This window comes from Sander vitreus, chromosome 2 (genome assembly GCF_031162955.1).
Source record: "Sander vitreus isolate 19-12246 chromosome 2, sanVit1, whole genome shotgun sequence".
In the NCBI taxonomy this organism is placed as follows: Eukaryota; Metazoa; Chordata; class Actinopteri; order Perciformes; family Percidae; genus Sander; species Sander vitreus.
Window position 1 is genome coordinate 25,402,823 of NC_135856.1, and position 16,859 is coordinate 25,419,681.

General features: G+C 39.8%; 1 protein-coding gene across 1 annotated transcript in view; it reads right to left on the reverse strand.

Annotated features, from left to right (window-relative positions):
- Positions 1-16,859, reverse strand: part of nr3c2 (nuclear receptor subfamily 3, group C, member 2) — an 84,024-nt gene that overhangs the window by 23,373 nt on the left and 43,792 nt on the right. The window contains exons 3-4 of the mRNA XM_078262787.1: positions 14,468-14,595; positions 4,523-4,639 (exon numbers count right to left, since the gene is read on the reverse strand). Coding sequence (XP_078118913.1) covers positions 4,523-4,639; positions 14,468-14,595 — 245 coding nt within the window. The remainder of the gene's footprint in view (positions 1-4,522; positions 4,640-14,467; positions 14,596-16,859) is intronic.

Here is a 16,859-nt window from a genome sequence, read left to right on the forward strand (position 1 = left end):
AGGACGATTGAATTACATTCCACAATTCCTCTGCATTACTGGGTTTTGCCTCAGAAACAGAATTTTTGATGTCACCCCACAAGTTTTCTATGGGATTGAGGTCTGGGGATTGAGCTGGCCACTCCATAACATCAATCTTGTTCATCTGGAACCAAGACTTTGCTCGCTTACTGGTGTGTTTTGAGTAATTGTCTTGTTGAAAGACCCATTTCAAAGGCATTTCCTCTTCAGCATAAGGCAACATGACCTCTTCAAGTTTTTTGATGTATTGAAACTGATCCATGATCCCTGGTATGCGATAAATAGGCCCAACACCACAGTATGAGAAACATCCCCATAACATGATTTATGCACCACCATGCTTTACTGTCTTCACAGTGTACTGTGGCTTGAATTCAGTGCATGGGGGTCGTCGTGGCCCCTAGACCCAAAAAGAACAATTTTGCTCTCATCAGTCCACAGAATGTTGCCCCATTTCTCCTTTTGGCCAGTCAATGTGTCCATTTCAACCTATTCAGTCCATGTCTTTTTTTCAGCAATGGTACTTTGCGGGGGCTTCTAGCTGATAGCTTTGCTTCACATAGCCTTCTTCTGATCGTAACAGTACTCACAGGTAACTTTAAGTCTTCTTTGATTTTCCTGGAGCTGATCATTGGTTGAGCCTTTGCCATTTTGGCTATTCTTCGATCCATTCAAATGGTAGTTAGATGCCATTTCAAGGCATTTGAAATCATTTTGGCTGAGCAGCCTATCATTTTCTGCACTTCTTTATATGTTTTCCCCTCTCCAATCAACTTTGTAATCAAAGTCCGCTGTTCCTCAGAGCAATGTCTGGAACGACCCATTTCGCTGAGCATGCACAACATTTGCTTCCTTCCTTCCTTAAATATGGGCCATAATTGACACCTGTTTCTTCACAGAATCAATCACATCACTAATTACACAACTAAGAACACAACACTGCTATTATTTTGAACATGCCCCTTTCAATTACAGATTCAATTACACAGAATGAGCAGCATGCATGTCATGACTGTTGGGTCTGTTGGTTTTCTATGACTCTACAACACTTACTAGTAAATTATTTGCCATGTAGAAATATCACTTCTACACAACTGTATATATATATATATATATTATCATCATCAATCTACTGTAAATCTGCAAAGTAACTAAAGCTTTCAAATAAATGTAGTGGTGTAAAAAGTACAATATTTGCCTCTTAGTGGAGTAGAAGTATAAAGTAGCATAAAATAGTCGCTCAAAATTGTACTTAAGTACAGTAAGGTACTTAGTTTTTTTCCACCACTGCCGTGGTCTGTAGTAGACGATACTAGTGTATATTGGCAGTAGGAATATAAACATGACTGTTGCCCTTTACACAGCTAATTCAATAAATTATTTTCCCTTCAAGGCAAATTTGGGATTGTTAATGGTAATCATATTCACTTCTTTCCACATACTTGATATTTAGCCAGTGTTACAGAAATATTTTTAATCTTAACCTTTGGGAAGCTGACAGCTTTCTTTACTTGTCTGCTTCCATTTAATGGGTTACACTGCTGCTTCCCAAACATACAGCCACACTCATTGGCAACCTTAAGCTTTTATTCATGACTCATGGTCATCTGCTGCTTCTCAACACTACATAACATTTCACTAAAAAGAGATGTTTACTCCAAGTCATGTTTTTGTACTTGTAATATGCTTAAGTTAATAATGATCTGCCGCTAAGTTGACGTCTCTATATATGATTGACACATGGTGAATTGTTAAATTCAAATGTATCCATTCCAACCAAGTTTGTTGGAGATGCATTGTCAAAGGGTAACCTAACCCCAGGTATCCCTTACAGCTGTATAGCTTATGTCAGGCTCAGTATCTAATGTGGTTTCTATAGGTTTTTTTTGTGCACTCCCTCTTCGCCTCTGTGCTCACTCACTCTGGTGTATGTTTTAGAGGAGTGCCAGTGTTATCTATTAGTGATTGAGGGAAACCGGCAGGTTTATTTAAGCAGACTTGTGTCCACTTTTTTTTTTTTTTGCTCTGCTCTGCTCTGCTGCATTTAGCCTATACTGCTCCAAACACCACTTCAACACTGCTGCTGCTGCTCATATAGCATTTTATAAGACCGCCCTTCATCCCAGCGTTAGTCTATAGCCTTCACATTCCACTTCCGGTGATTGCTCCCTGGTGCTGCAGGAAATTCCGCCAGATGCATGTATTTTCCGTTTCCTTCCGCTTTCTTTGTGTTGGAATTTTAAATTTGGTGGATTTATGAGGACTATTGTTGACTGCTCCTCAGATCTCTGCATTGTAAATTGAGGCAGCGAGCTAGACTATCTGTCCAATCTGAGTTTTCTCTCGCACGACACAGCAGCTCTGTGCAGAGTTTAGCCCATGACAATTCTGATTGGTTTAAAGAAATGCCATTAAACCAGAGCACGTTTTCCTCCTCATCGAATTCTATGTGGAGTAGCCAGACCCTCTTTCAGCGCGCTTTGGAGGAGGGTCTGGCAAAGCAAGACTATCCCAGTGTCCACCTGTAGTTATTTCCCTGTGAGTGGGTTTAATACTGTCACTTTCCAATCTTCTCTGTGCATTAACACTGTGAATGCTTGTGGAGAGTGATTATGTCAAAGTAAAAGAAAAAAGGACTGTGTTAAAACTCTGTATTTACTCAATAAAACATCCATTCCAACTTAGTTTTGTTGACTGAAATTTATACAAGCAAGTCAAATCGGCCATTAAAAATAGCCATTCATACATTCACAGTGCAGAAAATGTATCATAAAGTGCTTTTCTGGAATTGATTTTCCCAATCAGTGCCCATTTGTTCTACTATCAGATATTTGGATTGGTTCCAGGATAGATGTGTTGGCTAATACATTCAAAGGCACAGGCCTTGAACAAAATGTAAAAAAAAAAAAAAAACAGTATCCACACTACTGACATGTTGTAGTACTTGCCCTCATTGTGAGCACTTCACTTTTAGTGTATTTTATATGATTGCTGACAATAACCCAGCAATCTGACTGCTGTTTTAGAAATTCCTCCAGCTACAACACATTTCATAATGCACTGATAATAGTAGTCCTCTGTTTGTTATATTGCATCATTAATTGAAAGTGTTTATGTTCTATCAACACCTGCGTTTTCATTGCACATTTAACTGTGCACAACAATACGTGTTGAAATGATTCTCCTGTTTAATAAAGCTCACTAACGTCATCAGTTCATCAGAAAAAACTCTTATGAGGAAAAATAAGAAATGAAAACCTTATTCTCGCAGCTATTTACTAAAACATTACTAAGTACACTCAGTCTTAGAAAGCTTGAGATAGGTTGGGAGTTGTTGCTGTTGTGGGCCTGTACATCTCTTATGTGATATTGGGCTATACAATTAAACTTGACATGACAGCAGACAGTTCTAGAGCATTTCCAGATGACAGACTTTTGTATAAACCAGTATCTTAGTACTGTACAGTACTTTAGATAAATTACATGATCTTTTAAAAAGTGCTAAAATATCCCCAAGGATTAAGATATTCAATATTCATTGATTTTACACTTTCATCCCATTGCATATCCAAATAGATGTAATTGCTGAACATTTAATGGCAAAAAAAATGTTTTACTATCACATGCCACAGGCTATGATAATTAGGTGATGAGCATTAATAAAAACAACTTTACAGTAATTTCTGTAAATGGTTCATTTTGACAGGAAGTCAAGGAATCTGAAATCACAGTACAGGGTGCAGCTAGCTAGTCAGTCTAAAGTCTGAGGACTTTTTCATAGGCATTCATTACCTCCTCTCACCACTGCTTGGATACATATTCCAATTTGCAAATATTTCACCTTGGATTTATTTAGAAGACTCACAAATAATTCACTTAAAAGCATGAAGTAGACAACTCTGGCTACTCTCTGTATCAGCAGCAGCTGCATGTGTGCATGTTTTTTCCCCCTATGGCCACATTTGTTTTCTCAAGTAATTTGACAGCGCTACCAAATTTTGCTATACATTTACATTCATGTTTAAATTTAGCTTCTTCGGGGACCATAGAATTGGTAATTTCAATAACTCTAATGGACTGAAAACCTATCAAGTATGCTTTTAGCCTTGTGTATGCTGCTGCGACCCTGAATTGGAATAAGCCAGTGGCAATAAATTAATATATTTCATTCCACATCCCTCTCAACTACACGGTCGTCTTTTCTCATAATACAACACTGTAACTTGTCTGCAGGCTTTGTCAGCTGCCATCGTATAGAGTACTGTAGATCTACACCTTCTGTGGATGCATTACGCATACTGTTTTGTGCTCAGATATACTATATACACGCACACACACACACACACACACACAAACATATGACTCCGCATATGCGGACCTCCTGTGACTACAGCCAGACCTGCTTTTCCACATCTATCATTTCTTATAAGCAAAGCTGACTCAAATGTCACATCTGAGACACGTGACAGACCAAATCTGTAATGAGGGTGTGACTCCTCACCTCCTAGGTTCATCCCAGCCTGGAGACACTTCCGTACGCGACATGCCGGACAGTTTTTCCTTCGAATCTTGTCAATGATACAGTCATTTCTCCCGGCACACAGGTAGTTGTGCTGACCTACAGAAAAACAAGACACAGCGTCAGTATGACGGTGAACCGTGCATGCAGTTTGACATAGAACAGCAGCTGTGATGTGTAGCAAAAAGAGCAATAAAGAAGAGAAAGGTGGCTTCTGCAACACTAAATATTTGCATAAATGTGATCACATGAACAGAAGTGAATGTTTGATTCTACAGTAGAGTCTCTGTCGGTGACTGTTTGTAATGTAGGTCAACCCAGGAACCCGTGAAATATCTTAACAATATCAGAGATCTACATTTCAGGATTATCACTGTGAAAATGATTGAAATTGTGATTATTCTGCTTTCACATTCTACAACGCATGCCTAATGGTGTATTTTACATTATGTGGCATGAGGGTATTAATATTCGCTGGAACCAGGACACTGGCTGCAGCTAGACTATTCCTGACAGTGATGCTAACATGGCGAGAATCCCTCCTGCCTCCTGCCTAGCCCTTAGCTAAACCCAATGATCTCCCATTTCAGAGTGCTTCCTTCCGCTCCACTAGTTCTTCACTGTACAGCTCCTCTCTCCTCCTCCACTCTTCTCCATCTCTACGCCTGCGTCTCCATCCCTCCTTTTTCCCTTTTTCCACACGTCCGCCAGCCTCAGCGCCATACGCCCACACACAGGCAGGCTCATGCTCGTGCACACATACAGTCATTCACTCTCTCACTCCCATACACACACACACACACACACACACACACAACCCAGATGGAGTGGTAAAATGTTGTGTAGTGACCCCAATGACCCCAGTGAATGTATTGATGTTAAAATTGTGTGCACATCTCAGATGATGTATATGGTTGAGTGCATGCACATATTTGCAGGTGAATGTAGGGCCTATATCAATCTGTTTTTCCTTGCATGTTCGCTTGTATGGTTTTATTTCTTCAGACGTATCTGAGATTCCATGCAGTTTGTAAATTCTGTCCATTGCCTTTGTTGCATCTACAATACGGGATTTGAATTTGTGTGTAGGACTGAGCAGAAGTTGTTTTCTGAGCTAGCAGGAGTAGTGCGCAGTGTCTTTCTGGCTGCTGCCAAAAGCCAAGGAACCGAGCTGCAGGAGGAGAGGCAGCAGCTGTAGCCCCACCACTATTTCTGGCTAAATCACATGACCGTTACATAAGCCCATTTTTCTTGCTCTAAAAAACAGTAAACTGCGACACAGGAAACACAACGCATCCATCCCCTTCCCCACCCCCCTAGTGCACGCACATGCATACACACACACACACACACACACACACACACACACACACACACACACACTCACTTGGATAGGCCGGCCCAATTGGCAATTCTGAAAACTCTGGAGCCTTCCTGTCAACTGTTTTGATCATTCCCTTGAATCTTGTTAATAATTGTGTGTGTGTGTGTGTGTGTGTGTGTGTGTGTGTGTGTGTGTGTGTGTGTGTGTGTGTGTGGAGAAGTTGTTTATTTATGTACTGTGTGTGCATGTCCTCATGTTTACCTCTGAATATGGGCATTTGCTTATCAACCTGGCACTTGCAGGCTAATGATGAATGCTGCTTTTTTCTTACCTTGTAAAATTATAAAATTGAAGACGAAAAATATTCCCCTTTTATCTCCTATGAAAATGGTTAATTTATGTAGTAATTCTGACTTATATTTTTACTTGCATCATACACAAAAATCTATAAGTTACTGTATTCAATTTTACATCATTCTAAAAACTTCTGTTTTCTGGAACAATACACACTCTGTCAGCATTCTCCATTACATGGCAACCCTAAGAGTTTTTTTTAACGGAGTTCACTCACATCTTCTTTTAGCTAATGATCTCACAATCTGGCAACAACCCGCTGAGTAGTCTCAGTAGTCTGTCAGCTCCAGCGTACATCAGTTATGAGGACCTTCATCTGAAAGGGAAATACTCTCTCCTATGGGGACCCCCGCTTTAACAAAAGTAATCTGTCCTGCAGTCGTCCTGCCATCAGCACAGCTACAGAGCATCTACTTTACAAACAAAAAACAGACGGACTTCAGGCCTTTGCTAAAATACAGCCTTTAACCTGACATTTTTGAATAGCCACTAGACACAAGTGGTCAGGCCCCCGATTGTTTAAATAGCCTCTCAGATACAGTAGCTGACACACATCATCAATAATAATACTACTGTGACTCTCTAAATGGCATTTAGTAGTGGCTGCAGAATTCTTAGTTGCAAGCCAGTCCTGCAGTCGCAAGACGGCATGTAACTAAAATATGTGCTTAAAACATTGTCACTCTCATAGATTAATGCCATTTAATTATCCACTCACAAAGCATTTGGTCACTTTTGTGATCGTCATTCATCTGTATTTATGCAACCTAAATTACATAGCCAACGAAATACCAAACAACCGGAAAAAAAAAACAGGCCTCTCAGAGATGTTATTGTTGTTACCACTTGGCCAGCAGTATGCAAATCACTGCCTTGCAATGGCACTGCTACTCCAGTTCTTTGGACAACACAAATATAGCTGTGTTGGATGAGGCTCTACACAATTAAGTTACCCTGTCTGGATCATTATAAAAAAGAGGGTACAGAAGTTAAAAAAGGATGTAAATAGAAGCTGTTATTTTGTTTACTGATCTCTTTACTTCTATAATAATCTGCTATTTCTCAAACCTATTGTCCTGTGCATTTCTGGTCTCACAAAGATTTTCACCATCTGCTGTCTTTGTACATAATGTATAGAGTCATTATGTGGGTCTCAATATGGTCTTTGGAGGTGTTTAATGTACAAATCCAGCCTGATATGACGGTGTTCATGATAAAAGCACTTAGGATCCAAAATGTGTCTTATAGTACTCTCAACTACAATGCATTATAACTTTATTCCAGCACTACACCAACAGTTTGTCAAGACATTCAGATTTTAATTTGTACAAATTAAAAATGTGTATGATCTTACAACTAGAGGTTAAAAACACATTTGACTTTCTTCCAAATCAAATAAAGAGTGCTTGCTGCTAAGTGTTTTCAGACTAAAGAGTTACTATAGAAATATGCCCACTCCTCTGTACCTCTTTTCTCATCAAAGCTGTACAAAAAACATGCGTCTATTAAAACATTACTTGAATGCCCATTTTAAAAGATTTAACTTGTATCTTGAAGGACATTAACGTGGAGAAATTCCACTTAATTGTGTAACTATGCGTTTCTTTTCTGCGCCTACTTTGTTTGTAATTATTACGAGCAAGTGCATTTGATGTGAGCATTTACAGCACAGTATGTGGTACACTAAGACTAAAAGTAATGCCACCACACTTGTAGTACTGTATCTTTATCTAACCAATCACTAGTGAAGACACTGATAAAGCCCATCAGATTGCCACTGCTCATTTGGTTGAACACAAAAGGTGTAACCCACTGGCTGCACTGGATCCTTTTTGCATTCATGTCAAAGAACAAAGGTATCACCAGGGAGCAGGAAGAGATGGAGGTCAGATTATATCCACTGAGGAGCCATCGGGCCTGCAGGTCAGCCAAGGCCAGGGGAACTGAGGACACTGAGAGAGGAAGTCGTGTGTGTGTGTGTGTGTGTGTGTGTGTGTGTGTGTGTGTGTGTGTGTGTGTGTGTGTGTGTGTGTGTGTGTGTGTGTGTGTGTGTGTGTGTGTGTGTGTGTGTGTATGAGTGAGTTATATCATCATACGTGCATCAATCATGCAGCATACCTGTTACTGAGGCTTCATATGTAGGCAAAATGCTGTAAATAATAAAGTATATTGTAGTGCTGAAGTAATTAGGTAATTGATTAGCCATTTGCAGAAAAAAAAAAATAATCAAAAGCAATTTAAATAATTAAGTATTTAAGTCATTTATCAACTATTTGCTAGCTTCAGTTTTACATAATTGTAAATAAAATACATTTGTGTTTTAGACTCATTGTCAGACAAAACAAGCAATTTGCAGATGTCAACATAGTTTCAGTAAAAATGTGAGGGGCAGTTTTTCCTATTTCTTCTAATATTCTAATATTTTACAGGCCAAACAATTCATTAATGAATTAATATACAGTGTATATATGTACCAATGTGTCACTAAGGATTGTGAACTGTACACACTGTGTATGTATCTGGGTTGCATTAGAGAGACCCTTCCTCCCTATTAGCAATGTGGGTCACACACATGCTTGCAGTAAGATTTGTAGATTTAATTTCTACCTAATACTGTACTGTGAAGAAGTGTATGTCCATGCATGTTTGATTGGGTTTGTATGTATGTTATATGCCGTTTTTAATCAAAGAAGCTCTGAAGTGAGAGGTGTTGAGGCTCTTGGATCAAGGCAATACTGCTAAATGGCTTCACTCCAGCCGTTGTTACATGAGTCTCTCACACACAACCTGAAGCATTCACTCCGGCACGGAGGGAGGCCTTTACTCCCCCGGCCGGAGCTGAAAAAGATGCGATTGGACGGCAGAGCTGCTAGTCAAAGCAGAAACAGTGCGAGACGTGTCCTCAGATGACCTCTCCCACAGATGCGGTACCGAAGAATAGATTTTTAGATTGACACCAGCGCCATGGAAACCACAACCCAATCACATCACAGAACACGGTGAGGCCATAACAAGGTTGACTAAAGTCTGTAAATCTCTCCGTTCAATAAGAGAACAGCGGAAAAACTACTAGTGAGCTAAAAGCGGGGCCTAGTATTTTTATGTAAAGAGCAGACATGCCAAGCCACTGATGACATGTGAATAATAAGCTAGCGTTCAACTCTTCAAATGCGCTCCACATGGAGTCGTTTTATTGAATGCAGCTGTCTTGTATCAACAAACTTTAGTCTTTAGTGGAGTGGATGCAGGAAAGAAGCACATATAAATGCATTCAGCTATTTCCACATTTCATTAGGGATGATAACACATATTTACGAACTGTTTTGTGTCAGAAGGCATTTTCCCGCAGCGCAGGATAAACTGAAGAATCCATTCATGTCAATTGAGGCTAGAAATTGGTTGCATGTTTGCATGTGACAGTAAAGTCAACATTAGTAATACAACTGCAAAACTTGGAAGCTTCATAAAAGTTATTACCCTTCTTCTATGTTTGTTTACTATGCAAGAATATAACAGTAAATAAAATGTGTGAGTACTGTATAAGAGCTGCCACACTTAATGAGATAATCTAGATGACTTGTAGTGAATAGGAGAGCAGGTGAATGAATGTTTCTTTCATGAAGTGTGTAATAATGTGAAAGCTTAAAGAATGAATTTAGGGCATTTAAAAAAAAAAAAGCTCACAGTCGGTGCACATATTTCAGTATTTCCAAATATAACAGTTATAAACTTCATGCTGCACAGTTGGCCGTGCCTTCTGGTAGATATGACAAAAATTAAGTGGAATGAATATTTGTCCTCTTAATGAGGACTGTAAGTGCACATATTTGGACAGCAAAAGGCCCATGTGGCCAACAGACATTCCACACAGAGGGTCTAAATGTAAAACTAAAATTTAGACTTCAAGGAATAACTGTGTCAAGCTCCGGTGATGTTAAATAAAGCTACCTAACAATGACTTGTCTGTCTTGGATAAAGAGGAAACCAGACCCTCCACAGTCAGATGATTTGATCTGTTTTGTTGATGCGAACTAGTATCTAGTAAAAGGGCTGTGAGCCAGTTTGTCGTCTAATGAGCTAAAGCTGACCGAAAAGTTTTGTCCCCTGAGGCAGGCGGTGCCAAAAGAAATTAAGCATGGGCTGGATTATTCCCCTTCTACAGATGCTCACTCTCCGAAGCCTTTATATCTTGCATTAAAGTCTAAGTGTTTAACTTTGAGAGAAAAGAGGAGGAGAAGGAGGAGGAAATACTGGGAGAGGGGAGGAGTAAAACGTCTTCTCACATCCTAACTTACACCTCTCCGGTGCTCACTGCTGACACATTGTTTTCCATCCCTCTCCCTGTTTCTTACTCCCTCTCTCGGCTCCTCCTCTCTTTATCTCTTTGTCTGCGTCTGACTTTTTCTTTGTCCTTCCTCTCCCTCCCCCCCCCCCCCCTCCCTCACTGTATCTGTTACACTGTCCTCTCTCTTCACTTTGCAAAATCCTTCTCTTACTATTTTCATCCTTTGCCTCCGTCCACCTTACCTCTCTCTTTCCACCTCAGCACCAGCTGTGGAGGGGTCAATTAAGGTAACTGCTCACTATGCACATCAAAAGGGCGTACACGTCACACACAACCTCGATGACATCACAATCCTGTATGGGTGGCCTTTATAACGCTGTCATAGTTTGCACAGTTGCAGTTGTTTGGAAGTACAGAATCAAGAGGAAAATCCAATCAAAAACAAAGATGCTCATAACGTAAAGAGCGCTGCATTAGACTTAAACGGCATCACACAAATCAATGAGTAAATTTCAGTATAATTATACTTCATATGCAAGACAAATAGAGTTTAAAGGAGAATTCCAGCCAATTTTTACACATTTGCACATTTTAGAGTGCCTTTGTGCCTCTTAACAGACACAAAATGCAATTAAAATGTCTGTGCCACATGAACAGGGCCCTTACGTGACAACAAGATGCGTTTTCAACTCAGACATTGTTTAAATTCACCTACCCTGTCTCGATCCTGCCGGTAGCTAGCTCGCCCTGCTAGCTACCGTGTGTTCAGCCAGGCTTCTGTGATAATCATCATGCAGCAGTTCCGTGTGTATTTGTAGATCGATCTGGTGTTGGTGAGTAGGAGGCTTGGCAGTGGCGATCTGTGTGGTAGTTCCCTTAGCCGGGCTAGCAGGCCCGACCGGCATCCTTGCTTCTCGGAGCGATCTGCACACTGTTTACCTTTTCCTGCTACAACGGGACTTCAGCGCGAGACTACAGCTAGCCTTCTCTAATGCTATCACTGTGCAAGCCACAGACATAATTTGGCCCGTTTCCATGTAGTTACATAGTCACTGATATGGTCATAACCACTACAGTGCTCAATTACCTATTTTTGAGGGGGAATAAACTTCAAGTTTTCGTCGCGAAGGCATGACCTGTCCTCTGGAGGACATAGCCAGAACAGCGACGAAGGCGGGGAGAAAGCAGAAGCAAGGATGCTAGCCTGCTAGCCTGCCAAGCCTCCTACTCACCAACACCAGATCAAGTTGAAAACGCATGTAAGGCCATGTAAGGGCCCTGTTCATGTTGCACAGACATTTTAATTGCATTTTGTGTCTGTTAAGAGGCACAAAGGCACTCTAAAATTTGCCCCGACAACAGCAACTCCAGTTTGCTAGCACCAATTTGGCTCGTTTTTTTTTTCTATCGACAGTACTCGCATATTTATAGCGATCAAGATTAACATAAAAAAAAAATTCTCCTTCAATCACATAGCATATAGAGATCTAGGCTCTTCAGAGCCTCACCTGACTAACACTCTCACACAAAGTCAGATCTTTAGCATCTGCCGCCAGCTCGCTGGCCACGCTTGAAGCAAGAACAAATGAACGTCTGATTCGATAAACGTTGACACATAATCTGGTTTCAGGTCTTCGTAATGACGGTGTGTAAATATCATCAAATTAAGGCATGATTTGATTGGGAATAAGTGCAATTCCTCCAACGGTCAAGAAAACACCTAGAGGGCCTGATTGGCAGGCTTGTTTGCTTGTTTTTTTCTGCCTGCACTGGGTCTGTAAGGGTGTGTTTCGCATTCAAACACTCCTCTTAATGAGTGAGGTCAACGCCTCAGGCAACAGGCACAAAATGAAAAGCACATTATGGCTGCTTGTGATTTTCCCTCCGCTAAATATAACATAAAGGGTGGCTGCAGGAGAATTACCTACTGAATGTTTTTTCTTTTCTTTTTTTCCATGATGTACCACAAAACTGGTCACAGTCTGTTAATGTAGTGTACCAAATGTTTTTGGTCATTTTAATGATCTTTTAGACAAAATAAATGTTATCTCAAACACTATTCTATCAGGAAAAATATGATTATTTATATGAAAATTACTGAAAGCAGAGTTACTGTATTTGCATTTTGCACACATTTCCCAGTTGGAAAAACTGTAAGCTTATACCAGAAAAACACACGTACTTGGCATAAGGCACTACCCACAAACTACTGTTATTAAATTGAGTAGTGTATCCACCAATCGGTCCGAACGCTACGGTTGTTAGTTCAGGTGATATTGTTTGAAATTATTTGATATTCAGTGAAACAATTGTGAGCACCAATTTTGCCCATAATGCAACATGAATGAAACTTGTTGAATAGCAGCATAATACAGGCACAGTAGCTTCCTCCTTCTCCTCAAGTATCATTTTTAAGATTAGAGTTTAAACAACATATGTCTCTCTTAGCTAAACAATAATAAATAAATATTTTTTCTCTTTTTAATGGTCAGTATAAGAAATGTGCAGTGGCCAAGACAGCTCAACACACTGCAATAAAAGAAAATGCAAATGAAAGAGCAATCAATTAAGTTTTAACACTCCCATTACATGATTTTGATATTTTAGGAGATATTGACTATTCACTTAGCTTTAGTAATTACGAGCATGTTCATCATTTTTAGCTCCGCCAGAGACTTCTATTGTGTTGTAACCTAATTCCGTTGTTGTGTACAGCTTTCAGCATTTCTTCATTTGCTTGTTTTTTTGTTGTATTTGTGGTGCGTTTCTTTGTGCTGTCTGTGTTGTCAAAGTGGTAATGTTTGTTTTGTCTGTCAACAGGATTATGTAGAAACTACTGCCCCGATTTTCATGAAACCTGGTGGAAGGGCGTAAAATGGGCCAAGGAAGAACCCATTACATTTTGGAGCGAATCCCAATCACGGGGCAGATACACAGATTCATTTTTACTTTTGTTAAAGTGGCCATATTATGCTCATTTTCAGGTTCATAATTGTAATTTGAGATTGTACCTGAATAGGTTTACATGGTTTAATCTTCAAAAAACACCATATTTTTGTTGTACTGCACATTGCTGCAGCTCCTCTTTTCACCCTGTGTCAGGTCTCTGTTTTAGCAACAGAGTGAGACCTCTCAACTTCTGTAACATCTTTGTTGTCAGTCGCACATGCGCAGTAGCTAGGTAAGGATTACATGAGCTAGCTAGCTGTTTCTGCAACTTCGGCCTGTACAAGGCAGGATTAGCCGGGAGACTTCTTCTAAATGAGGGCGCACTTCCAACTTTGTGTGGAATACCTGCAGAACAGCGACATGTAAGTAGTTCTATACAATTTAATTTTGTAGATTGGGGTGAATTTGTGTGTGTTGTAGCAGTGTTTTGCCATTGAGAACGAGCTAGCATGCTAACGGTTAGCCCCCTAGGCCCCTCGTCTCGGCTAGTGACGTAGAAAGCCATGCAGATTTTGAACAGCTCACCCGGAGACTGAAGGCAGGACACATTCAGAAACCGTATCTCACTCAAAACAGCATGGATGTTTTTTTTCAAAGTTTGTATGCATGTGGAAGCACCAGAGACACAAAATAACACCCCAAATCCCAGAAAAAGTGTTTTTTTTTCATAATATGGGCACTTTAAAATCGCGAGATAGGGTATTTGTGCTGCATTCATGTGGTGTCAAAATAATAGGAAAAATGTGTTCCAGACTGGGAAAATTCACATGAACGCCCCCTCAATTCGGAACATTAACATTGCATGGGGCATGCTTTGGTGGAGGTCTGCCCTTCTAGTTTACTTGTGTTTTTCTTCAGTATTCATGTATTGTCAAAGTGGTGACAATGTCTTTCTTTATTCATTTCCTTGTGTTTTCTAAAATTGCAGTGTGTTCTCAGCGTGTTTTATGCTCTCAGTCCCCCTAGAAAAGACCTAACCAGTGATATCTTGTTTGGACATGAGTTATTGCCATACCTTCCACGGCTCTTTTAAAGAAGACTTTGCAGCTTCCACATGTCACGACACCGTAGTGGCATCCTGATGCCTCGTCGCCACAAACCAGGCACACTTTGGCCGTTGAGGACGGTTGTCTCAGTGGCGAGCTGAAAGGACACAAACACACACAAGTTTTTTTAGACTAGATGTCGACAAATCAACAAAGCTTTTTCAAAAGTAAACACCAAAGCCAGGGCAGACAGTGCCCTTCCTTTCAGTGTTATTGACTGAAACACATTGTGAAACATTCGTGGTTTTATGACCCACAGTACAGTAGCAGCACAGCCATAAAGATGTCTGCCAACCAAGAGAGGAAGGCTTTGCACTCAACTGATTTATAGCTTCACCAGGCTTACATACATGAGAATGACAGAATTATAGAGGAGATTATTTAAATTCAATAAGCAGAGAGACACAGAGCAGGATGTCAAATTTAAGTAGGATCAAAAACACTTGTCTCTTTTTTGGCATACAAAGTGTGAGGCACTAGAGTATTGAGTATTTAAGTATTGAGTGGTGGATAAAAAATAATAAATTAAATTTTATTTAATAATACAAAAAAAAAAGTAGCTTGTTGTCATTGTTTACTCTTAGCAACAACCAGCAAGCAACAGAATTGATGTCAGTCTGCTGCAGTTCTGCCTGATCCAAGGCTTTGTTTTCTTTGGAATCCTGTACTGCTTTTAATACTGACTGATTTCTACAATTACATGACAATTACAGCTCAGGGTGTACAGTATGTTCTTACTCATGCACTGCTAAATCGGAGAATTAGTTACAGTTTACCTTTTCCTGCAAATGAGACCATGCGGGTCGTGGTAATAGATGTGAAAGGTCAAAAGTAATGGATGATGTCTGACTATAGTTACTCTATTAACAAAAAAGGCAAAGCAGTTTACTACAGGGTTTAAAAAACTGAAAAGAACTCGCAGTGCACACAAAGTAGGGCTGGGCAATATGATCTTTATCAAGGTAAATTACTAGATGAATACAACAATATTTTTTTAAATCGGGGTATGCATCAGTCTCATAGACTTACTTCTGATATGTTTGTCATGTTTAATTACAGTGAAGGACGGGCTGTTGGTTAAACTTGGTTGCTTAGATGTCATCAGTTGTAGTAGCTTTGTCAGTTTATAGATCAAAACTGAAATGTGAGCAAATTTAGGTTGGTAAGACATTCATAATGTCACTCATAAATTCTGTTTATTTTTAATACAGATTGACAGAGCAACTGTACAGTATCAGTATTAGAGCCCGACTGTGGGCCAATACTGTATCATTGGATATCACTTCCCAGAGATGCTGCGTGTCAGTATCGACATATGTTGCGCCAATAAATTGCAGTACAGATATTAGTATATTGTCGATATTTATTATAGCATCTTTTCACATATGTATTGTAATTTTGCTTCTTTTTTTACATTTTTGACTTTAGCACTACTTTGCCTGTATTTTTATTTATTCTTATGTAACATGTTTATTGTACGGCACGGCAAATTCCTTGTAAGTGAAAACCTACTTGGCAATAAACCTTATTCCGATTCTGAAACATTGTCACAATTACATACTTTGTATAAAAGCACCAAGAAGTGTATTCCTTTGTGTTTAAGAACAAAAAATGTTGGCTTCAAAAATCCAGTCTAAATTGGGCTCTAGTATACTATATGTAGAATCGTTGCTAAGCCATATTCAATGCATTTTCAGGGACATTAAACCAAACTCTGCTAAATGGAGATGTGAGGCAAAAGATGAAGGGAGGTTGGCAGATACATTTTGCCACAGTAGAGTCTGGTATGAAACATGACATGGTTTCATCAGTTTGCAGAGCAAGTATGCCCTGTGGGTGAGGCTAAAGGAGTACATTAGGGTATGCTACTTATTCATGCTACTTTTAAATGGAATGACACTGAATCAGTTTGCTCTCACATGCAATATTTTTTTTTACATACATTTACATTCTGAGAAGATTAAAAGCTTTGTGCATGGAAGGATAGGTCTGAACATACGGAAAAGTTAGGATATGCAGTACCATTTTTGATAAAATATTTCCCTTAATGTGCATGCACAAAAACACAACACACACAAAGAACACAACACGTAGATGGGCACAAAGAGAGAACACCTTGTATCAAAACATTAAAGTGGCCTCAGCTTCCCCTTCTTTTCTGTTCTAATTACCTCTCTCCCATCTCAATCAATAACATGCAAGGTGATTGTCTGGTTAACATTCTCCTTACATCCTTCATCAAACCAGCTGCCAAGCACTCTCTCTCCCCCTTCTCTGTCTCTCTACCTTGCACGCTCTCTCATACACACACATTCCCTCCAGGGGGCTAGCTGGAAAGGGGTACTGCACCAGCACACTCAG